We start from the raw sequence: 26,954 nt of genomic DNA, 5'->3' as shown, positions 1-26,954 counted from the left end.
TTGAGGCAGCAGAGTTTTATTAACGTGAAAGTTCTTTCATACAAGTCCGTTATATAAAAAATTTTCTTGTATTTACTTGCCCATAATCTATCTATCCTTAAAAACACTAAATTATTTTTAATAATTAAATGTAAATTAAAAAAAAAATGTAAATTTTAACTCCATAAAATTGTTACGAATTGATAATTACAAAAGAAGATTACGCGATTGACAAAAATCGTTTTCCTTCTCTGAATCTACTTTAAAATATAGCAATTAGTTAATAAAAAATGCAAGGGTCTAAATTTTTAGTAGATGAAGTGTGGTCTAAGTTACGTCGAGAGAGAGAATGTCAATAAAATTTCTTACAGAAAAACCTGCTGCGGTTGAAGTTTTCTAACGATGTGTTATTATGGGATTTAATGCGTTTTTTTATTGTATTTTTGTAGACATTTCCAATTCTGTAAATAAAAATTATTTTTATTAGACTTTTATAAGGCTTTTATTATGTTCCTGTAGATTTCTAAAAAAAAAAATTATTTTTAATTACATATCCTACCGTTACTAAGTGATTTTTCCCATTCGTAAGATGACCTATGTTAAATCAATACAAAAAAAAACTATTAAAAAAACAATTAGCTTAATAAATAATAAATTAGATATTGCTTTCATAATTTAATTAACTAAAAAAAAATATGAAACTATACAAAATAAAATAAAAACTTTATTTTGTAAAGATTCATACGTTGAATTAATATGATTCTGTTAAAATGTATTAAATAAAATGAGAAAATTTAATACATTGTTTGGATGGCGGAAGAACATATTCTTGATAATGCCGACCAACAAGTATAGTCTTTAAATCTCGTAGCGAGAATACATTAACCGCAGTGTGACATCGTGGGAGAGGCCGGGCACCGGCATTCTTCTTTACCGGTCTTCTTAAGCCCTACTCACTCGCTTATGCCTGTCTTAATCCGCCTCACTCTAGTTATTCAGTTCTGTTTGCTTATTATCTTACAGATTTTTCACTACGTCTTACACCAGCTTTCCATTTCACGATTAATTTTTAATTACCTAAGTTGTAAAGAAATGGTGGTCATTCCTAGCTGCAATAATTAGAATCGACCGTTTCTTTACTTACACTAAAAAGAAAACGGTTATTTAATTTAATTTAATTTTATTTCAGTTGAATTTATTACAAAAATACTGTGTGAACGTTCAGTGATATGACCTCTCTCTCTCTTTTTACTATTTAGCCTCCGGAACCATTGTAAGGTATTACTTCAGAGAATGAATGAGGATGTTATGTATGAATGTAAATGAGGTATAGTCTTATACAGTCTCAGGTCGACCATTCCTGAGATGTGTGGTTAATTGAAATCCAACCACCAAAGAACACCGGTATCCACGATCTAGTATTCAAATCTTTATAAAAGTAACTGCCTTTACTAAGATTTGAACCTTAGAACTCTCGATTTTGAAATCAGTTGATTTGGGATGACGAGTTAACCACTACCAACCCCGGTGGGTTGAGTGATATGACCGGCACATACAAAACGCGCACGGATTTACTTCTTGTATCTATTACTAGGAGATTTTGTAAGTCACTACCGGATAGTGTTAGGCGGCTTGGATGACAGAATATTAGCTTCCTAATGGTAGGATTGCAGACTAAACATCCCTCAAGCCGGTATAAATAAATCTTACAAAAATGAACTGGTTCAGGTTTATCAAGATTGAAGAGAAAAATTAAATTGAAAAGGAAGCCTAGTATTTTGTACTTATTACGTTAAAAAAAAAAAAATATGAATTTCAAAGTTACTTAGTACTTGCGCATTTAATATAACTTTTAAATAGATTTTTAACGGTAACCTGATACGAAGATCTATTGTTTGTACGGTATATAAAAAATGCTTATGAAATAAACACACATTATAATAAAATTTTAAAAATGTATTTGATCAGAATACGTACGCTAACTTGTGTGTGTTGTGTGTGTGTGTATGTACGCGCGCTTTTATATACATGAAAGTGTATACTAAATAACTTTAATTATTCCTCCTATTTAATACCGGAATCAGTAGTTTTCTTTCAGGCAATTCTATTAATTCTTACTGTGTAAGGGAAAGATGATCAATTCCCAAAATTATGTTCCTGTAAGATTTGTTTTAATTCTGTCTTCTTTAATTGCTATCTCCTGAACACTTTTTCAGAATTTCATTTTTAAGGAATAATTAAAAAATATTTTTTCCCAAATAAGCCTGAAAAACTCCAACTGAAAATTTTAAAAATATTGCAAATAAAGGTTTGCTTACAATTTTTATTATAAAGATTTTATCCTTTTTAAGTAAAATTTTCTATAAAAGGTCTTCAAAGCCGATACATAAAAATGGTTAGTTTTATTAGGAATATTTAAGGGATAGTTATTTTAAATATTTTACTTTTTGTCTGTTGAAAATTTATTCTGAACTAGGACGGCACAAAAATAAAATTCACTTCAAAGGAAGGATTTCTTTAAATTTTAAAATTACTTTTGAAAAAAATTGTTTAAAATTTTATTTTCATCAATTTTTGATCCCTGAATTTTTTTTTCAAGGTCGTATCCTAACTGAATAAATAATAAAAACAGTTTACAAAGAAAGAGGGTAGCCTAATACGCATTAAAAGTATATTTCCTATGTTGTAAAAATATGGAATTTTATTCCAAACATTCTAATTCTAAATCTCATTTAGTTTTTTCTTTATAAATTGTATCTAATGAGAGTAAATAGAAATAAAAATTTATTATTTTAATAAGAACCAGCCCTTGCAATAATTTTCAGTAATAAATTTAAAATAAGTTCACTCTGCAAGGTTCGTTTCGAACTGTTCACCATTCTTAGGTGTAGCCCGAAAAAACAGTTGTGAGTTATAATAAAAAGTTTCGCTTCAGTTTTTTGAATTAATAAAGTCTTCATAGATTTTCTTCATAGACGCAAAGATATGAAAAAGTAGCTTTATTCTTATGACTTATTTTAAACTTTTGATTTGTAAATCTCGGAAAGGTAACTTTTTTAATTGAAACGTGGACGTAGGAGTTTCTAGTTGTAAGTACAGATCGAGATAATATTATTAGTATAAGTAAAATTTTTCTACTAGGACTATAGAAAATGACTTGGCAAACGGCGATGAAAATTTCTGTTTGCCTGTTTCCCGGATCGGATCATCAACATCTGAATTTTTTTATTTTGTATGTTTAGCATAAATATTGTAACATTAGCTTAATAAATGATTTTTTGTTTTCTAAAACATTATGTTTCATTATTTAAAGGCCCGTATAAACAAAAACCTGAAATCTCATGATGGTTAACATAAAAGTCCATCTATTAATTATTAAATATTTTAAACAATTTTCTTTAATGTATAGAAATCTGGTGTGGACACCAGATAACTTCCTTGACGCCTATTGAATTACATATACATATTTTTAAAAGTAAATAAAATATTATTTCAGTAATAATAATGTCTGTGTTTTATTTCATATTCTTTTTTTTAATTGTTATTATTGAATTTTTATTTATTGTAAATTTTTTTTATTATCGAGGTCAATAATTATTAATAAATCAATATATTTAAATTAAAAAAAAAAGAAAGAAAGGAAGGAAATGTGGCAAACCAAAAAAAAAATTAAACATGAAGAAAACGTTAAAAGCAAATAAAGAATAAAAAGATTAAGAGAGGATGACGAATACTTAGAGAGAGAAAATTTGAAAACTAGAGAATGTGTACACAAATTAAGATCAGAAGAATTATATCAAACCAAAGAGCGATTAAATGACTGGCAATAAAAAAACAAATAAAAAAATGATGCTCAACTGCGACTTAGGGAGAATATTTTCCGACAATATCAGTGGAGTAATGAACTAAGAGATAAACATTTTTGAAATTTATTAAAGATCAAACATGTATGCCTCAGTGTATATGTTGTTCATGTGAGGGTCTATTATTCTGTCGCTCTGTAGTTAACTTTAATGTTGATAAAATTAAAAGAAATTCCACAATAACTTAATAAGATTAAACAGAAATTAAACTAGAAAATGAAGATTCTAAATTATAATCTTCATTTAATATTAAATAATCAGATGTTTCACCTAATTTATTACAAATGCCCATATGTAATAATGCCTATTAATTACACATATATATATATATAATTTTAAAAGTACATAAAATTTTATCTCATTAATAACTTCTGATTCTTTTTCACACACACACACACACACACACACACACACACATATATATATATATATATATATATATATATATATATTTATTATTATTATTATTATTGAATAATTATTTGTTGTAAAACTCTTTTTACAATCATGGGTTAATAATTAATAATAAATCTATACAATTAAATTACAAAAAAAGAAAAGGAGATGAAGTCTGATTCGAACCGATGTGTAATCTCCTTGGAAGATACTAATATTTCATTAATTAAAATTTTATCTGGCTATAATTCTGACAGCAATGAAAATAAGTACCAATTATGATACATAATTGAAAAGCTCTCAATTAGGGCTTTTTAGTGCAATTAAGAAAAAGTCAAAAATCCAAACCTTTTTTTGGATTTTGGTCTTTTTTTGACACTTTTGGTTGTCAGTCGATTGTAATCAAAAGGGGGTGTGCACAACTAGATGTTCAACAGTCCTAAATTCAAAATTTCTACATAGTACGGCTAATCATTTTTGAGTTATGCAAGACACATACATACATACATACATACACACGTACGTACGTACGTACAGATTTCATGCCGAAACTAGTCAAAATGGATTCTCGGATGTTTCATCTGAAAATCACTTCCTTTACTTCGTACAAGAAAGTAAAAAGGGCGTCATACACATGTAATCCAGCGTTATTCTGAAATACAAACGCTATTTTATACATTTAAGTAGTTTTTAATAAGAAATAGAACAGATCTTTATTATGTATAATTACTTTTATTTTTTTCTTCTTTCTGGTTTTTATCGGTTTTCAAAATTATAACGGCTGAAACCAAGGTGACCAAGGTACAGATTGATTTTTTAGTCCTGTTACCGAATTGTTAATGTCTGGTAATTTTTTTCTAAGAAAGGGAAATTTTGTTTTGTTACATATAGGTATAGATACGGCAGTGTGAGTTGATTCTCCTTGAACTGTGTAAACGTTTTTGCCGTTTCCGGTTGTGTTACGAACGGAATGTCTTTTACCATAGAACAACGAGTTTTCATTCTTGAACAATATTTTGCTACGAAATCGTACGTGAGTGTAAAAGAATCATTTCAAATTGAATTTGTTGGTGTTCCTCTGCCAGAAAAAATGTCAATTTCTAGACTAGCAAACCGATTTCGAGATACAGGTAGTGTTTGTGACAGAAAACGTAGTGGTCGACCGACTCGCTTGACAGATGACGTTTTAGAGAATGTTAAAACAAGATCGCTCAATTCTTCACGGAAAAGTTTACGAAAACTTTCCACGCAAGTCGGTTTGTCATATTCGAGTGTTCAGAAAGCGGCTAAAAAATTGTAATTGTATCCGTATCGCGTACGATTAGTTTAAGAGCTTAGGCCTACAGATTTAAACAAGCGGTTGCAATATTCCCGTTAGTTTAGGTCTCTCGTAAACGATAACGGAATCGAATTTTTAAGCACAGTGTTGTTTAGCGATGAAGCTTAGATCCATCTCGATGGTTATATGAACAGTCAAAACTGTCGAATTTGGGCGGTTGAAAATTCTAACACTTTACAAGACAAATCTTTGCATCCTGAAAAAATGGTGTGTGATGTGCAATATCTCGTCATCGTATAGTCGGACCAGTATTCTTCGAACAGACAGTGAATGGTGAAGTATACAGGAATATTGTGCGCCAATTTGTGCCCCTCCTTGAACCTCAAGAACGGTATTGCTGGTTTCAGCAAGACGGCGCTACACGTCTCGAGAAACCGTGAATTTTCTGCAAGAGTTCTTTGATGATCGAATAATAAGCAAGGGCTTATGGCCTCCAAGGTCCCCAGACCTCACATCTTCTGACTACTTTTTGTGGGGCTATATTAAGTTCGAGGCTTTCAAGAACAATCCTCACACTATTGATGAACTTAAAGTCAATATTACAGACTAAATCAAGAATATTTCAAGTGCAACTCTTAAAAAGGTTTCTAATATGCTGAAAAGAGTCCGTGCGTGTATAAGCGCAAGGGTTTTTGTACTACTTATTTTGTATCTAATTGTTTATATCAGTCATCCTAGAACCCGCCTAAATTTTGTCGTTCAGTTTTATACACTTTTCTATATTTTCTGGATGTGCAGACAATTTTGCAACTTTAAATTGTTATTTTCAGGTTTTATCTGAATACAAATGAAATAATTATTTGTATAAATTAATTAGAAATAGAGACGCATTCTTATATATTACCTCATTTTTATGAATAAAAATATTCAGTTAGACTTCACTGTTCATTTTCCTAAAGTTTTAATGTAATCACACATAGCTAAGAATTTGTTTAAAACATTTATTTTCCATCTTATAAAGTAAACTAGCCGGTATTTTCTTAGGTATGACGCCATCATACATATCCTATTTTGTAAGTAGGTTAAATGGATACATTCTCTTAGATTCTTGGGGAGTAAAGCCATTAAATTTAATTGCAGCTGTAATTTTTACACGTTCTTTGTTAACTTTTTCAGGATTTTTTTTTATCAATTTTTATTTTTTTGAAAATATAAATGATCATTTTGAAGTTTATGTAGGGCCTTATTAGCAATCATATTCCACATTTTTTCTTTTTTCAAAAACGCTGACTTTTCTATTAGTATATCAAGTTTATGGGATTAACAAAGAACGAAAGTGAGAGATTTTGTCTTCTCTAATGTTTTGTAAGAAAGAATATAAGAACAAAAAAAAGGTTAAATTTAAAGCAATACATACACATATATATATATATATATATATATATATATATATATATAAAAATATATAGCCCGAAATATTTAGCCCAGCTTTCAGCTCCCTCTGTAAAATTAAACCGTTCTAAAATTCTTGGGCTTCAAATCGAGGGCATAAATTTGTACCAAATTTATACCAAAAAATTTACCAATTTATACCAACAAATTTATATTTATTTGTACCATAAGGACGTACCGTCCTTATGGTTTTTAAACTAAGGAAATGAATAAGAGTGGTCCCAGACTTCCACCTCAATAAGGTTTATGAATAACAGGGTAAAACACGAAAAGCTTTTATCGGAAAATACACTTTTTTAGGTTTGGAATAAAATAACTTTTGTTAATTTACCAGTAAGAAAATAAAGATTTCCAAAGAAATCTTTACTTTAAAACAAAGAAAAACTACAAAGAAAACTTTGTAGAGAATTTAATTTTGAAAAAAACTGATGTAAATAACATCTTTTAAAATTAAACATAAATTGGAGAACTTGTACTTTAATTAGAAGCAAAACACACAAACTAGATCTGAAAAGTGATACGATTTTGAACAGAAAAAGTTTCATCAATGTTTGAACAATGTTAATGAAAAAAGATAGAAAAATTATCAATAATAGAAAGAAATGAATAAAAAATAAATTTAAAAAATACTTAAAATCACGTACATTTTGTTTTTTTCTAAGTTCCTTGATGAAGCTGCAAACAGTTCTTCATAGCAGTTGCTCCTTGTGGTCGCCATTCTGTTCAATGCATAATTCAGCTCGGCGAATCAGCAGTTCATTGCAGTTCAGCGCAAACCAGGCTTAAGTATTCGATTTCTTCTAAGTCGATCGGAGTCTCGCATTCGACGGTTTGGAGGACAATTAAACAAAACAATTTTTATCCTTGTCATAAATAGTCAGTTTAACATCTACACTCAGGAGACGATCCGGTTTGCTTAGAGTTCTGCAATTGGTGGAATACAAATCGACAACTCTACAAGTTTGTTTTGTTTAGCGACGAAGCAAATTTCATTCGAAATGGCGTCAACAACGTACGCAATGAGCATAACGAGCAGAAGTAAATCCTCATGAAAGAAGGCAATTTTCAACACCGATTTAGCGACAATGTATAGAGCGGTCTTCTTCATAATCAGCTATTTGGACCGTTCATATTACCTGGCCGCTTAAATGTTGAGATCTACTTCCACTTTCTTTAAGAATTGCCGCAGCTGCTTGAAGATGTTTCCCTAGCGTTGAGATGCAAAGTATACTTCCAGAACGATGGCGCACCTCCCTATTTCTCTTGGGTCGTTTCCACTCACTTAAATCGACATTTCCCTGAGAAATGGAACGGTCGTGGAGGTTCACATTTCTGGCGACCAAGATCGCCTGATCTAACACCTTTAAATTTTTGCGTCTAGTGATGGATGAAAGATACTGTATACAAATTAAAAATACATTCTTGTGAGGAATTAATTATCCGCTTTATGAATGCGGCTGAGAAAATTAAAGACAGCTCTGAAGAACTAAAAAGAGCAAAAAGAAGCAGTACAGAACCGTGCCAAGAAATGTGTTGAAAATGACGGGTCATTTTTGAACATTTATTATAAACTGATACCTACAATGCACTTTGGTCTAGTGTACTGCTTCTAAATAAAATTCGAATTTTTCTAATTTTTCTTTGTCTTATTTAACTTATCTTAGACCATTTTGATCAGAATTAAATTCTTTACAAGTTTTCTGTAATTGTTACCCATTTAACAAAGTTATTGTACGTCAAATTAAAAAACAGGATTTTTACCCAAATTTATTAATTTTCATCCCAGATTTCTTAAAAACAACTGCAGATACGGTTCTTAGAGCTATTTATTCAATTTTTTAGGTCAAAAACCATAATAAATCACTAATTCTGCTCCTTAATTAACGTTCTAAAAATTTCAGTACGACCTCATTTCACCAGGGTAGCTGAAATCCGAGCGAAATCTTTCACTAGCCGTAACTCACAAACGAAGCATTTTATAACATGTTTATAAGAATATTTTTCATTAATTTCACGCGTAGAATAGGTTATAGGGAACCCGGGAGAACTTCGTGATATACTCTGTATATAGTCGCATCAATTACAATGTGAATTCAAATAATTTACCGCTTTTTTTTATGTAACCACAAACATAAGCATTTACTATTCTTATTAATTATTAATAAAATGTTTGATCGTTGACCGTTATATTTACTACTTCTATGGCTTTCATAATGTTTATATTAAATCCAAAAGAAATAAATAAGTATCTTGTACAAATACATTTAAGACTGTTATTTGAGTGAAGATAATCAAATACCAGTCGCACGGACGTTGAAAAGCACCTTCTAAAGTAATGGTACTAACATTTTTTAAGAAACAAACAAATTTTATTTTTATTTTTTTTTTTAATAAAAGTTAATTACTGTGCATTACTTACGGCAAACAATAGTAGACATCCGAGGGTTGGGCGGAGGGCCACGTGGCCTAGTGCCATGACTTCTCTCACCAACTCCAGCACAGCCTCCTATCGGAAAATAAAAACATTGTAAAAACTAAAAAAATAATAATTATATTAATGTAGATAATACTTATTTATATAAATTATACAAAAAACAATTGAATAAAAATTACTTTTTTGTTTGTGGGGATATTTATTTTTTCACGCAAATATTTTCTAATGATCATCTATCCAGAATTTCCACTTAATTGTAACTACAGAAAATCAAAAAGAATCGTCAAGAATAGATCGTAATAAAAGTTTTATGATAGGTCAAAACGTTTAACTTTCAAATTTTTCTAGGATTTTCTGATTTAAGGCGGGAAGAATTTTATGAGGATTTGTTATCAGATGCCCTTCCTGATACCAAAGAGTGATATTAAATTGCGTCAATAGTAATGATAGAAAGTAACCCTTACTGACCTATCCACTAATTTAACCCCATTATTTAACAAACCAACATACTTGGTGGCGTTTATAGACCTAGAAAAGGCATTGGATAACGTAGACTGGAATAAAATGTTCAGCATTTTAAAAAAATTAGGGTTCAAATACAGAGATAGAAGAACAATTGCTAACATGTACAGGAACCAAACAGCAACAGTAACAATTGAAGAACATAAGAAAGAAGCCGTAATAAGAAAGGGAGTCTGACAATGTTCCCTATCTCGATTACTTTTTAATCTTTACATGGATCTAGCAGTTAATGATGTTAAAGAACAATTTAGATTCGGAGTAACAGTACAAGGTGAAAAGATAAAGATTGTACGATTTGCTGATGATAGTAATTACAGCTAAGATTAAAAAAGCTTAGAAGAAAAATGAGCGGAGTGGATGAAGTCCTACTCAAGAACTACGATGAAAATTACTATTATGAAAATAAACAAGAACAAAACAAAGATACGTTGTTTATTGTTTGCAGTGTTACATCCAGCACTAAGTCACCGAAACAAAACTCATATATATCGCACAATGTGTGACTAGTGGGTGACATAAATAGATTTAGTAAAAGATATAACATGAATCATATGTGTGTCATTTGTAATCATTTCAATTATTGTGTAAATAATAATAATAATACTTATTTTTCAAGGCTAATTTATTAATTCAAATAGATTATAGTTTATTTAGCAACTTAATTTCAACATTAAATAAAATAAATATATTGTACATGCATTATTCTTGCACATTTACTTGCATGTTCACAAACAAAGTTGGAAGGAATATTGTGTGTACAAAATAGAAAGGGCAATTACATAAGGTCTGAGGTCGTTAGGGAAATTCTGACTTCATATTAGGAAAAAATACATATGGTTCAGCAAATACCGACCATGTAACAAAATCATTGTGAACCAGTGTTATAAGTTTTTTATTGTCACATATTAGTGCTACCGGAAAACCTTAGACCTTTAAAATAAAGAGGAGAACTCCATCAGGTGTTGAAGCCTAGATATTGTAGGCTTTGAACACCTGATGAAACTCTAAATACTGAGCCAATAAATGCTGTCAAATAGTAATGGTATTTTTATAGTGAAGCAGTAGTGTAAGTTTATTAGGACTAAATAGAATTATCCTCCACATATTTATGTGGAGGAAGTACATCCTTCACACGCAGTTAATATGTAAATTTATGTAAGGGACTCAATCTATGTTATATAAAAATCTAGCTGCAGTACTCATTCTCCAAATGAATATTTAAGCACATTGGAAGATGTGCTTGCACATTGTTACCTAATGTTTGTTTATATTCTTACTCTCTATGTAATATTGTTTCTTTTTTTGTTTATAGTGTAGTGTGTTTGTTTTAAGTGCTGTTATTTTTTTGTTTTTTGAAGGTGCTTTTTGAATTTTATACGATTCAATTTACGTAACATAATATTTATTGGCAAGTAATATACAGGCTAGTGGTTTCTGAATATAGGTTAAATTCACATTGACAGCACATATTCAGTGTGCTGTCAATGTGAATTTAATATTTTTAAATTATTGCCTAACTCACAAACTCAAACTCTAATTTCTATAATCCACTTGGAACTGCATTCCTGTAAGTACATCTGTATAATAATAATTAAAAAGTATACGAACAATTCGCATGCTTTACTTCATGGTTGATATGGCTCTATTACCTTTATTTTGTATTGTATACATGAAGAAGGTTTTGCACACTGATAAGGGGCTTAGTGCGTGAGTAAATGTGAAAGATGATTTTACTCAGGCATACATGGGCATTTCTGATGGTGATTATCACAGGTTTTCAGCTAATGGCAAGATTAAATGGTTCTGTAACAGAACTGACTTCATTGAATTCAATTTATACCCTTTCAGTAATATAATGAATTTGAAGATATCTCCTCACAAATGTCACTTGCGTTATCCAAACTTAATGAACTGGCTTCTGATGTAGCTACAATAAAAAATGAGTTAGTCACTGTAAATAACAAGTTATCTTATCTTGAACCTTGAATTAACGGATTGGAAGAGCATATTAGTTCTATTGAGGACGAGATGAAGGTCTTAAAAAGATGTAAGGATGATACTGCTACTGTTGAGTCCATTGTTGAAGAGGTATCTGATTGTTAGCACCGTTCCTGTAACATTATTATTTACAACTTGTCTGATTGCAACAGCAAATGCTACTAGAATTGCTTTGCTTGCTACTAGAATTGATCATGACAACAATCTAATCTCCTTACTGGTCAGGTCCTTCTGAATCTCTGATTTAGATGCTACCTTCAGGTGTTTCTGCATTGGTAGGTTCTCAGCCAATAAACATAGGCCTCTTAAAGTTGTATTTCAAAATATAATTATTGTCATAGAATTTTCTAAGAATTATGATCCAACTATCCTTAATGCAACTTATTACCTTGAAACTGCCACAAATCTTCCCCTCCTGGAATCTGCAATCTTTTTGCAAATGTGTTTCTATGGCCTGTTCTCTTTGTGAATTTATTTCTTTTTCTGATTTATTGACTATATCTGATCCTTGTTTTTTTGTGCATTTGTTTTTCCTATTAGTATTATTGTTGGATTGTGTTGTTATGTTTTATCTTTTGTGAATTGGCATATACCGTTGTTATAAAAAAAATAAATAAATTATCGTTGTATATATACAGAACAAACGTAGTCAGCAAAAGTTGCATTAGTTTTTTCGGTTTTCATTTAATAACATTTATCTATACATATAAAACTGTAATACATGCAATCTGCAAGTTCATTTTGAAATAACTAAAACAAATTTTTAACCTTACACTGAACCTTAGAAAAAGTATTTAATAATTAAAAGGTTTTTAATTAATAGTGATAATATTTGGAATATTTTTCTGCAGATTTAAAAAAAGTTTTTATAGACTTAGTAAAATCTTTCATAAACCTTCTAGGATTCTTACATGTAAAAGACACGACTTCTTGGGATCAAAGGAAAACTATTACATCACAACAAACATATTTAGTGCATCGATAACTCATAAACAGCGGTATAACAAATCCCACTTAATGACAGATATATGGAAACATAATTATAAAAAATCAACTAATTTTCTGTCATGCAATACTCACTGCATCCATCAAGCCGAATTAAAATTGTGAACATTCTAAAACCCTTATTGTAACTTGAAAATTATAATTTCACCAAAAACAAGAACTACATTCTATTATTAATAATTAAATTGGTTTAACTCAAGAAAGATTAAAGTATTTAAACTAATACCTTTCGAACAAGCTCTAATCCCTCAAATTTAATTTTTTTGCAAAAAGGCTTAAAAAATCAATCTTAAAACGATCATTTAATAAGTAATTTGAAAAAAAAAATTAATTATATGAATGATTATAAAAAGCGCACCCATATAACGTTTAATTTCTGATATTTAATTTCTTTCTAAAGAAATTAAACTGTATATTACCAAATTCAACAGTTTTGAGACAAAGAAAAATGTTACATTTTTTCCGTCACTTTTGATTATCAAGTGCTTGTACTAGCATAGGCAGATACCTAAAAAAACGAATAATCAGAATTTAATTTGAAAATAAAAGAAAAAACTTAACTATAGATATTTTTCTGAATAGCGTTATTTTTTTTAATTTATTTTTTTGGTGGGGGGAGATATTGGTTACTCTGGTCATTAGTCCTTCTCCCAAACTAAAATTTTTCCACCTTTCTCAAAGTTACTGACCAAGTCAGAGGACTAATCTTTTCAGTCAAATTATCCAGAAAATAGACTTATCATAGAAACAATAAAATCTCCAAAACAACACGAGATGACATGGGTGTACAAGTCCCTTGCCAGTAAAAAAACATGTAATCGTTTTTGAAAGAAATGTAGTCAAAACTATCGTAACGGGTGAAAAGGAACAGCAATTATTATAAAAAAGTTCTTAAAATTATTCGTTAATAGCTAGAAAAAAATTACTACATGACATTTATCGCCCAACTTTTCCTGCGCCGTTTTTCCACGCTTATGACAGCCTCCACCTCTGATTTCAGGGTGTCTGAGGTATCGGAGATGGAATCTTCTTCGGTTTGAACATCCATCTCCGACACAATTGATGTTGTGCAGAAGATTTTTGCGGCTGATATAGGATAATACCGGCCGAGTTTGAGCGGGGAATATTGCATCCAAGTTAGACTTGACGCTCCCACCGCTGAAAATTTTGGAGCGGCTAAAATTTTCGCATTCTCTTTTGGAGCCCTCTGTTCTTACGGAGGTTCCGTAATTACTTTTCCATATCTGCAATATTTACTTCATAACCCCTCTTACTTCCCTGTTTGGGGATTTTCTCAATCTGTAATTTATTTGATCTGCATTACATTAGGTTTCAACTTCTGTATTTTCCCTTTGTTATCGATCCCGTGTGAGGTTGCTGTTCCCCCATCGGTTGCCTCCAAAGGTGGCGGATAGGGGAATGCTCATCAGATATGATAGATACCGGGGTAATAAAATACCAGGGGTGGACTAAAAATTAGCATTGCTGCCTTGCAGTTTAGAAGTTGGCTGTTCAAAGACTAAGGGAAGAAAACTCATATATAAGATAACTTGGTCCTCCACGTTGGGGGTTGGGTGCCAACAATTCATGCTCAGAAAACTGGAATTGTTACGAAAGTGACTTTTAAGTCTCAGATAGGATAGGGACTTTCATTCGGCAAGTAAAAATGAAAAATTCAGGAATATTATGAAAATTTGAACACTAAATCAGTGTACAAACCAGGAATTTATGATTTTTTTTTTATGGAAGTTAGGAAGTATGACTTGAATACAGTCGTGGTTCAAGAGACGGGATGGATTGGAGAGGGATCCTCAAAGAAGAATACATGTGCAAGGAATTCTTTCACGCACTTGTGTGAAGGAAGTCAGAAACGTGAGTTTGGTATGAGTTTTGTGGTTAGGGATTCGCTGGTCAGTTCTATAAAATGTTTAAAATGTCATAGTGAAAGATTGGCGCATATCACAATGAAGGGTAAATTCAATGACAAAGATTTGATTACCTAACATGCACCATAAGAAGTCAAGCGGGAAGAGAAGAACGAGCATCTTTTTCATCAGTTAAATAGTTTATATGACATGGTTTCTTCATAATAATACTAAAATTTTTTAACGGAGATTTAACGCAAAAGTTGGAAAGGAAGACTGTTGCAGAGATAACAAAGTAACAATTGGTGGGCGAAATCTGCACCAATGAGAATGGGTTACGGCTGACTGAATTTGCAATTTCGAAGGACCTTGGGGTGAAGAGTACAAACCTCCGGCGGGAGGATATTTATAAGATGATGTGGATTTCACTCCTTGCCGTTAAATCCCAACAGGGCAAGGAACGGGAGGGCGTGCAGCGACCGGAACGTCACTAGACGGGTGTCTTCCCCAACGGGATTGGGATGACTTCCACACAAGAAATCAAATAAATCGTGTTATAAATAGAAGACGTCAAGTGATGATAATGGATATTAAAACGAAACGAGGTGCAGGTGTATATTTAGACAACTATGTGGTACAGTGGTACGGATTAAGATTAGAGAGCGTATTGCATTAAATAAACCTGAAAGCACAAAAGTGAGAGAAAAGTAGAAGAATATAATCTAGCAAAAAAAGCAAAAGGGATTCCAGGATTCAGTTTGGAAGGACATGATGAAGTCTCATAAGATGACGTGGAGTTTTGTGTTGATGGGAGGTGGAAGTATGTTAGGGCGGTTATAGTTAAGGCGGCCAAGGCAGTCTTTTGGGACTGGACCGAGGTGGTTTGATGAGGAATGTACCGCTGTTATAGTGAGTAAATGTGGTACGAGAATCCAATGGCTTCAGTCTAGATCTGCAGAGGCGTATAAGTGTTATCTGTAGGAATGTTAAAAGGATCTGCCGGAGAAGAAACGAAAGTTATTGAGGGGTGAATTAGAGAGTATAGCAAATGATAGCAGTAATAATGGCTTCAGAAATTTCTACAGGAGTGTACGGAAAAATAGAAAAAATATCACCAGAACAGTGGAGTAGTGTTGTTTTAATTGACAAGGACAAGATAAAAGCTAGTAGGGCAGAATATTTCTCGGATCTATTGAATTATATTCATGATGAAGATGTTGGGAAACCGGCGGTTGAATATTGAAGAAATGTGAGAAATAGAGATTCCTAGTTTGGTGGAAGTGGATAAAGCTATTGACTATTTAAAAAAGAGCAAGTCTGCCGGTGTCGATGATATTCGGGGTGAACTTCTGAAAATGAACGGAGTGTGGTTGAGAGAACGGTTGTAGGAGTTAGATGGGAAAATATAGAGGAAGAAAGAGATTTTAGAGGATTGGAGAGAGGTTTTAAAAATTCCAATTCCAATGCGATGGAATGCGATAACTATAGAGGCACACCTATCCTGTGCACTGCGTACGAAATTTTTTCCTTTGTGCTAACGAACAGATTCAAGCCTTACGCTTCGTCGTTGGTAAGAGAGGACCAAACTGGGTTTCATTCAAAGAAATAGATCAACAATCGATTAGTTTTTCATCGTCAAGCAACTACTTGAGAAAAGGATTGAATATGAAAAGGAGATTCATCTATTTTTCATAGATTTTAGGAAGACATATATGACAGCTTGCGAAGAAATAAAATTATTGGAATACTGATTGTTCTGGGAATTCCTGGTAAGTGGTCAAGATGTCAGTATGTGCCTTTACGTTATCGAAAACAAAGTGAAAAATGGAGTTGAGCTAACGGAATGTTTCATGATTTATACAGCTGTGACACAGGGAGATATTGTGTCACCCTTAATTTTTAATCTTACGTTACCATTTTAATACGAGACATGTTGTTTTTATACTACAACAAATTCTACAGGATGAATTCAGTAAGATACGAAACACTATTAAGAATATTATTTAAAAATAAGTTGCGATATAATTTCTTCATCACATCTCTTTCGTTATGATCTCGTACATAAATGGTTTGCAAAAAACATTCGCTCAGAGTAAATATATTTAAACATAGAGTTTAGTTCGGGCAGCCATGTGGAAGTTGCGAAGAGGTCGGGAAGCCGAGGCATTTGAGATGCGGTTTCGAGCCGGGCTAGAACCTGAGCGGAACGGCGAACACAATGCACCGGATCTAAATTTCGTTCAGTTGCCCATTTCCCGCCTGCGGAAGAGGCTATGGAGCCTCGCGATGGAGGCATGGCAGCTTGAATGGCACACCACAACTAAGGGAAGATCCTTGTATACGTTTATACAGGATCTGGGGGGATGGTATGCCTCGAATTCATTTTTTAGGGCAGCGGGTGCCCAAGTGCTCACCAACCATGTGGATTTGAAGCAATATCTGTTTCGGTTTCGCCTAGCGGCTGATGAGTTGTGTGTCTGCGTGGAGGTCCAGTCGAACAAGCATATGATGTTCGACTGCCCTGCTCTTGGGGGGGCCAGAGACCGGGCCACCCTGGAACTTAGAGGTCAGGGGGAAAACTGGCCGCTCATAAACGGCGAGTCAGTGTGGCGAGAGCCGCATTGTCGGACCGTGTGGGAGTTCCTCGATGAGGTTGCGAAATTCAACCGTCATCGCTAGAGTTTTTTAATTAATCTGGGTTATACTGATTTCTATAGCGCCGCTGTGGGAAGTTTTTTCTGAGATAATGGCTGGCCAAGCTCCAAGCGCTTTAAATAGCTGGCATACAGCGACCGAGGCGTGACAGCCTAAATTGCTATCTTTTATTTTATTAACGTTAATGACTTTTAGTAATTAGTAACAAGGGGTATGCCTCCCCGATCTAGATTTAGTTTGACAAGTGAGCGGTTGGGACACATAAGCGGGTGGTGAATAGCACCCTGCTTAATCCGCTCACGCTGATAGGTAGCTCACTAGGAGCTTTTAGGTAACGAGGTCGCTAAACTGTTTTAGAGGCACAGTAGTCGTATCTTGGCACTGACATTTGGTCTATGCTCTACGGCGACCGAATGGGGTGGTGGCGGGAGAAAGGCCAGTTAACCAATAAACAGAGAGTTGTATGTAGAAACAAATGTCTTATATGAAAATATGAAAGAAATTTCATGTAGTAGAAAAATGATCGAATGAAAATTTAAGCTTGACAGAATGTGTTTTGATTTCATTTTTTGCATAGAGTTGAAGATGGAATTGTACATAGATTTTCATGTAGAATTAATAATGTCTTATATTGAAATGAAAACTAAACTTTACGTTCCAGGCAAATTATCGAATGAAAGTTTAATCCACAAAGTAGTGCGGACCATTAAGTCATACTTGCTCATAAATAATCTCTTTTGTAAAAACAAAGAACGATCACTTACTTTGAAAATAAATTTGGAGACTAATTTTTGTTTTGAAAAAGCGTGGTTGTATGCGTGAATAATCTCCAATATAAATATTAAATAAATCTTGAAAAATACTTGACGGGGTATGTTTTATATATATGCCTATTTATAAAATTTTTAAGCTCAAAAATCTCCAATCTATTACATAAGTTTCATTGAAATTTAGATATATACATGTTAAAATTTGATGCAAATTGGTTGAGTCGTTCTTAACCGATCAGGACCTCGGTCGGACCAGTTCTGAAGTCTGAATATTACTGTGGAACTTTGATGCGCTGCAATAAAAAAAGAAGAATGCTAATCGAAAAACTGTTTTGTGTATAAAATTAAATATTTATTCAGGATTCTTAAACACAATTCAATAGCCAAAATCAATCTTATTTATTTAATAAAATGAATTTGAATGCACGGAAGGTGTCGAAAAACGCTATTTTAGAGATTATAGAGGTAGGGCACCCCCTCTTTGTCAAGTTGTCATACATGTCAGAGGGGCGCTAGCTTAGCCCCTCGATAACAGTACAGTATTACGGTATTAATCATATTGTAGTAGTACATAATACATGGAAGTAGATTTTATTATTTTTTTTTTTTAAATTAAGGCAAATTCAGTGATTAGTTTTATCAAAATAATATTAACATATCTGTATCTGTATTTATTATTAAAATATAATTATTATAAACAATGAAAAATTAAGAGTAAAGTATCAGATAAGTAAATGAAGTGTGAAAAATATACGAAGATAGTTCAAAAGACATAAATTTATTGTTGTACCAAGTTAAACAAACTTTCCAATGAGTTTTAAATAGCTTGGGGGGCTAAATATGTTTATGTAAACATATTTATAACAATAATAATAATTTGAGTTTTATTCCTCTAAAGAATTTAAATAATGTTACGTCTTTATTATTATATATTTACTTTATTTTACAATACTATTATTTCATTAGAAATTGTTTAAAATTCATTTCATTATTGGTGTAATATATACAAATGAATACCGTTTGATATAATTAATGAGAATGGTGAAAGGGATTTCAAAACCACTGACCCGAATTTTTGGACTAATTTAAGGGAAGTTCACAAAAGAAATAACGGGTAATTTAATTAGTAACAGAGTACTGCTAAAAGCTAAAAGGAAGCCGATCCATTGTATGTACCGTTGAGTTAGTCATAATGACTCCTCAAAAGCCTTTAAATCGATTCTTACACTCTTCATTATACGTTTCTTGAATATAGTAATAATTAATAAATCTTAGATACTATTTATTAAAGATAATCCTTGTACCGATTTACGGTCTGAAATATTCAACATATGAAATAAAACTTATTCTTCTATTTAAAACGAGTTTATTTAGAGTTAACGAATCATTTTTTATTATTATTATTATTAACAGAACGATTGTTACGAAGAATAATTTTTTTATGTAGATAATTCGAATTTATTGTGCGAATAAGTATAAAGAATCGGGAGTCAGGAAGGCGAGATTTATTCTAAACACAATTATGATTTCGTTTTTATTGTGATTTATTTTTAGCCGGCATCTGATATTAAAAATTTTAAATGAAAACAATGAAGTTATAAAACTCGTTCGAAGAAAACAGTTACTCGTTTCTTTTTTAATACAAATTCAACTGATTAATTGAGAGAGATATTTTATTCGGTCGTAGAGTAGGTAATATTGCAGCTAACCGTCATAATAAGTTTGAAGCTGTATTTTATAATAAACTATCAGACCCGTCAATGCTTCGCTATTTCTAGATTTGAGTATATCTATACTTGTTAGATATTTGTGTTTAAATGAATAGATTAAATGAACACAATTGAAAGTTTGATAAAACATTAAAAATTGAACTTATCGGAATTTCACAAAATTAACCTTTCAATTTTTCCTTCTCTCCTCCTTTTCCCGTTCCCCCTTCCCTTTCACCGTGCGTTAATCGGTCTAGTAATTCTTTAGTTTATAGTGGATACATATACGATCATTGTCTTATATATATATAAAAGAGGAAAGTATGTTTGTATATTTGTTTCGTAAATATCTCGACATCGGCGCCATTTAGCGGGTATAGTTTTTGGAGAAATTTTTCTTTTCACGTAACTAATATATATTCTATCGAAAAATCAGACTATAAATACAATTTTTCGAAATATCTCGACCACAGCGCCACCTAGCGGGTTCAAACTAATTCAGAAATCTTTGCAGGCATGCGCATAACAATTCACCAAAGTTTCATCTCTATCGGATGAACGGTTTAGGAAGGCATAAGAGACATACAGACAGACAAACATTCATTTTTATATATATATAGATTACCGAATATGTTAAAACCTATCGTAAAAGTATTATTAAAGATGATTGTTAATTAAACATTTTTGGGTATTTTACGGATCTTGTTTATTTTTCATCGGTTAATGCGTTGAATAAGCCCAACTAACCGTGTTTAATTTTATTGAAAATTGTATTTATTCAAACAATCTTGTTTGCTAATACAATTGAATCCGCCTGCGATAAGTAAAACAAAAATAAATGCAGAACGGTTAAAAAAATCTCAGTTCATCTTTTTCTTCATCACTTAACAGACTGGTATTATGTGTACATTTTGTATACTACTTTAATGTTTAATTTTCACACTCCCCGCTTAAATTAATTTTTTTCTTCTTTTAAAAAAATATTAAACCAAATCTGTACAGAAGATTTGCTATCGGTTTGAAGAAAATGTTTAAGTAGAATTACAAAAACGTCTATTATTCAGCTGGATATTAGTTTTACTAAAGTAAAGTCTGATTTTACTCATCATTGTTTATTTTATACTATTATAACTTTATGAATACATTCTTTAATGAACATCAAATATTTAACATCTCAAATTACGCAAAAGATTCATGAGTAAAAAAAAAAAAAAAATAGCCATAATAATCAAGGTTTTATTCGTTAAACTAGCAGACCCGGCAATGCTTCGCTATTGCTATATATATATATAGAGAGAGAGAGAGAGAGAGTGAGAGAGTGAGAGAGAGAGACAGAGTGGGAGAGAGAGAGCTTAAATTAACACAATTGAAAATTTGATAAAAAAACTGAACTTCACAAATTTTACCTTTCACTTATTCTCCTTCCCCTTTTCCCTTTCGCCCTCTCCCATTTTCCTTTTTACCCTTTCCCGTTTTCCCTGTTTTAAATTAAACATAGATTAATAATATTATGTAGATCAGCGCTTCTATTCACTAAACAGTAGAATAAAAGTCAAATAATAAAATTAAATACAAGATAGTATAAAGAATTTTTTACTTTTGTGATGAAAATATTTAAAACATTTTTTTTTTGGATTGGTTTTCAATAAAAATGAATTTTTAGAATTATTAATCAGCTTTTATTGAGATTAATTACGTAAATTCTTTTCAAATTAAATTTCATCAGGAAGTTTTATTTGGTTATCGGTAATTTATCGGAGAAGATTTACGCCAAGCCTAAAGCAGCGTCCTTTTCGACTCCATTTTTTTTGATTTTAGAACAATTTTCTAAGAAACAACTAAAGTAATAGTAAAATTCTTGGACCCATTTTTTTTTTCAATTTTTACATGTAAGTTTTTATCTATAGAGTTTTGGTACAGCATTATTTGTCCTTTAGTGCAACAATCTGAAAGAAATCTTTCACTAGTCGTAACTAAAAAAAGAGAGTATCACGCCTATGTTTATATGAAATTTTTCCATTATGTTGATATGTGGAATAATCCTATAATGTGTAGCAGAAACTTCCTGAAACAATCGTTGTATACCAAGCTGGTTGTATTTAATAATAACTGTTCAGTGTCTAAAATAAAAGTATTATATATTACAGAAACAACTGCTGTTGAAAACAAAAGAAGAGAAAATTGCCTTCATATAGATTAAAGATTAACTTGAAGAATTTCTCTTTTTTAATTATTAAACTAGCAGACCCGGCAATGCTTCGCTATTCCTATATATATAGCAATAATATCTAATCTATATATATAGCAATAATATCTAATCTATATATATATATATATATATATAGAGAGAGAGAGAGAGAGAGAGAGAGAGAGAGAGTGAGAGAGATTGTGTATGTTTAAATGAACACAATTGAAAATTTGATAAAAAACTGAACTTCACAAATTTTACCTTTCACTTATTCTCCTTTTCTTTTTCCCTTTCCAACTTCTCTCTTTCACCCTTCTCCCAGTTTCCTTTTTACCCTTTCCCGTTTTCCCCTTTTCTTTTTCCACCTTTTCCCCGTTTTCCATTTACCCCTTTTTCGCGCGTAAATCGGTTCATTAGTTTTTTTATCTTTAGCTAACACACACACACATGCCTTATATATATATATATATATATATATATATATATATATATATATATATATATATATATATAGAATAAAAAAGTCTGTTTGTATATTTGTTTGTTTGTTTCGTAAATATCTCGACACCGGCCCCACTTAGCGGGTATAGTTTTTGCCAAAATATTTATTTTCACGTAACTAATATTCATGTTCTGAATAGAACCAAATCTGTCAATAAATATAGATTAAAAAACAAATAAAATAAAATAAATCATTAAATACAAAAATTTTTTAAAAATCATTTTGTACAAAAACCTGCCCAAATAATTAAAAGTTTTGTAAATTATTTAGTACATAAAAATATATTAATCCCCGAAACTACAACCTCTAATTTTTTATTACGAAAATGAATTAAAAATTTTTTTTTTATGATTTTTCTTTTTTAATAAAAAAAAATTAAAGCTATTTACGCCTATTACTTTATTTACCACTTCCTTCTGGAAAAAAAAAAATAGATAATTTTTTTCTAATAATATTTCTTTGGCATAATATGAATAAATGTTGGAAATAATAAATGTATAATTTATTATTATTGGCAAAATAATAATAATAATAAATGCAGAAAATTACGGTTAATATATTTGTAGGAAATATAAATATGTAACATTTTTATTTAAAAACTATAAAAATAAAAGTAAAATATAAAAGCAATCATAGTATTTTTAATATTAAGACGTTGTGTAGTTATTAAAACGATTATATAATATAAGATTAGTTTAGAATTTTTTTTGAGACGTAGTAGAATCTTAACATATATTTTGCATTAAAATATTCTTTTTAAATCATATAGTTTTTGACTTGTGCTTCATACTTAGTATAAATAAAACTGAAAACTAAAACGATTTTATTAAAATTTAAAAAAGTAATTTACTCTTTAAAAAGGTTATGTAAGTAAAATTATTTGATTTAGGCCTACTTTATGTATTTGAGCAGTAGACTGTACAGAAGATTAGGATTATTAAAACTGTATTATACTGTACTAATAGAGTTTTTAATTTCATTAGTTTATTATTTTCTCTCGCTAATCCTTTTCATTAATTAAATAACTGGATCTACATATACATATCTACATATATTTGCAAATACAACATTTTGTTTTATAAATTCCTAAATTATAATTATGTTTTTTTATTCAAATGTATTATTTAAATCACTAATGCATTTAAATACTGGGTTTTTTTTTTACATTATTGTTAGACTTAAATGCTGCTTTTTATTTTTGTACTTTTTTAAGTAATAAATATACTTGACACAACTATCGTGTTACTCTCACTTCGATGTTGATTTTTGATAAATAATAAATATTTAATCTTTCAAATCAAAATTATAAGTAATAGCTGAAGGGACCTTCCATTCCTAACATCTTAAATTACACACTCTTTACTTCAGAAAAGAGTGCAAGACAATTGTTTTAATATACGCCATAAAATATTTTACGAAAGCGTTTACATTGTTCTCGGACTAGAGCTCTTTTTAAATCATTAATCAACAAAAATAGTGGTTTATTTATTTCTTAGATATTTTCTGAGGTAATTAAAATGTGTTTTAAGTCTGATTTTAGCATTCAAATGACTTAATAACTTAAAAGTGTGGATATTTTATTTTAAGGATTCGAATACATTTAATCCTCGGTAAAAGATTCACATCTGAAAATTCTGCCCGGGTGTTTAAGAAATCGGATGCTTAGAATTATATAATTGTACATAGTACGATCATATAAGCTATTTACTTCTATATAGACGTAGGTTGCACATGTTTATCTGTCTGTACGTGTTATATTAATTTGTTTTATTATTTATCTTGTAAATTTTATTTGCTGTTCTGAAAGCGGCTTCTTTTCTCAAAATTTCACTTCTATTTTTATTCTTCATAATTAAAAAAATGTTCGATATTTTAAAATTACTTACTACTGGTTGCTTGGGACCGAAATAAAACCTCTCCGCAAAAGTGAATAACAACTGTTGCCAAATTTAACATTCAACTAAATAATTACAAGTTTGTAAATTTATACATATTATTTTCAGAGACTAATTGCCTTTTAAAGGGGGTTTATGGCATTACAAATTCTGGCTGAAAGGTAGCAGTTGAGACTAATAAAAAGCACATTCTGCTTTCTTGTTTTTTTCTCTTTGTTTTAGGATTGGTATCTTTTAGTCTTTGCTCGTATTTTTATATTTGAAGGTTGCATCAGGCATCTGCAATTTATTTGCAGATGCATAGGATCTATAAGGATCACTCAGAAAAATTAAAATAACCAAGAATTTGGAAAATACTGTGGTGAATGAGTGAATAAGCGGTATTTAGCTTTATATAATACACATAGCTTATTTCTTATTGTTAAATTAAAACCTTTTTTTACGTAACTTTTTGGTTCATTTCTATCGAAGCGAGTAGAATACTGCATGCTCTATTACGAAAAATTACATTTACAACGCTTAACCCCTTTATTTCATGTTCTTTGTAGTCAACTTAATTCATCATAGAGAGTTTAAATTTCTAATTAATAGTAGCAATTTAACATACCGTTTGATAGAAATATAATAAATTCTTCTTGTAGTGTTATTCATTTTAATTAATAAGTTTATAAGTGATAATTAAAAATTTTGCAATCTAATTTTTGAAATTAAATGTTTTGGATCTCTTATTTTGCACACTTTTCCCCTTTTTATTGGATGAAAAATTTTGGCAGTTATATAAAATACGGTATTTAATAATATAAGATAAATCAGTAGTATAATTACGTTTAAGGAATAATCTAAAAAGTTTCAATATGAATAATCTGTATTAATTATTTAAATTAAACATTTACAATCAGATATATTGATCGGTGTAAAAATTTAAAATAGAAGTTTATAAATAATTAAAAGTTTAAGGGTTGAATGAAAAAGTAACACCGATATACAATCGTTAAAAGAACGGTGCTTTTTGAAATCGCTGAATAAGCAAAACGTGTAACGAAGGAAGCTAATATTGTGCCGATGTAAACGGAAAATAACTGCATTCCTTAATTCTGATTATAGTATAATGTGTTTTATTTAACATGAAAACGTTGAAGTTGCCATGTGTTAGCGTGGCGATTAGAATCGCGGATCGACTAGTAGAAGCAGTTAGTAGTAGTACTAGCGGACAAGATAATGGTTATATTTCTTCGGAAACGGTCATGAAAAATTTCACAAATGAAAGATTCTTCCCCTAAGCTAACCTAACCTAAGCTGAAGACTAATGAGACAAGATGGAGGTCCTCTTCCAGGAAGGCAGCTTGCTACTCTAAGCTATGTCACTTCTCAAGACAAAGGCAAACCCGTTAAACAAGACTGCTAAACGGCACAACCATCTTTCTTAAGTTCATTCTGTAAAGTTTTTCTGAAATTGCATATTTATCTAAGTCATTAAATTTTTTAAATCGATTTTAATTTAGTCGAATCTAATACTCGAAGAAGTTTAAAAAAGATAATACGTGGAAATTTTCGTAAAAATGCGTTCAGAAAGTTTTTTTTTTTTTAGTTTCATCATAGTTTAATTCCTCGTGTGGTACAATTTTAAGAGGACTTCACGGGTCCATTTCGTAAAATGTCTTAATCTATCGTGATTATTGGAACGACTACTTTTTATGTGATAATAACGGTAGCGAGTAGAAAATAAACGAATTTACAGTTCTTTAATTTTTATATCGATAACAATTGTAAAATTTATTTTTGACCGCATTGACAAACATTATATACAAATTCTAGAATTTTTTCTTTGTCTTTAATAAAATTAGAATTAATTAAATTAAATTAACTAGTAAATAACGCGACTAAGAGTTATAACAAAATACAACACTACGTAAGCGAACCCTCTGATGAGAATCGAAAAGACCAAACGAAACGCTTTTAAATCATATGGAAATTGTTTTTTTTGGGCCTTTCGGAGATATCTATCAACACCACTAACAGTATTGTTAATTGCGATCGTCGCATTAAAAACAAGTAACGATAAACAAAAAAAAAATTAATAATTCAAGTTCTTAAACAATAAAAAATAAGACAACTTGTCAACCGTAAAAAAATAAGAAATAAATCCCCAAAAAATCAAAAACTCATTTTGACACTACTATGGAATATTACATAGGCTATATGTAATGTTCGCTTGAAAAATGTCTGTGTAAAATATACAAAAAAAGTAAAACAAAATATAAAAGTTGAGCCAAAACCGTTTGTTTCGGTGTAACTGAAAACGAAATAAAAGCCAAAATTAGGCTAAATGGTGCTAAAACCACCTGTGATGTTTTTTAATGTTTATTTGATCGTTATTTATTTTCTCTCATTTCATGTCTTTTCAGTCTTATTTTTATATAATTTTAAAATTTTGAGTAGCTA

The 26,954-nt window shown here is 30.7% G+C and overlaps 1 protein-coding gene across 1 annotated transcript in view; it reads right to left on the bottom strand.

Annotated features, from left to right (window-relative positions):
• Window positions 1-26,954, bottom strand: part of LOC142318446 (uncharacterized) — a 262,286-nt gene that overhangs the window by 71,089 nt on the left and 164,243 nt on the right. The window contains exon 2 of the mRNA XM_075355031.1: window positions 9,389-9,475. Coding sequence (XP_075211146.1) covers window positions 9,389-9,445 — 57 coding nt within the window. The 5' untranslated portion in view covers window positions 9,446-9,475. The remainder of the gene's footprint in view (window positions 1-9,388; window positions 9,476-26,954) is intronic.

This window comes from Lycorma delicatula, chromosome 1 (genome assembly GCF_047948215.1).
Source record: "Lycorma delicatula isolate Av1 chromosome 1, ASM4794821v1, whole genome shotgun sequence".
Classification (NCBI taxonomy): domain Eukaryota; kingdom Metazoa; phylum Arthropoda; class Insecta; order Hemiptera; family Fulgoridae; genus Lycorma; species Lycorma delicatula.
The sequence above is the reverse complement of the archived record's forward strand: the minus strand, read 5'-3'. Positions and strand labels throughout refer to the sequence as shown.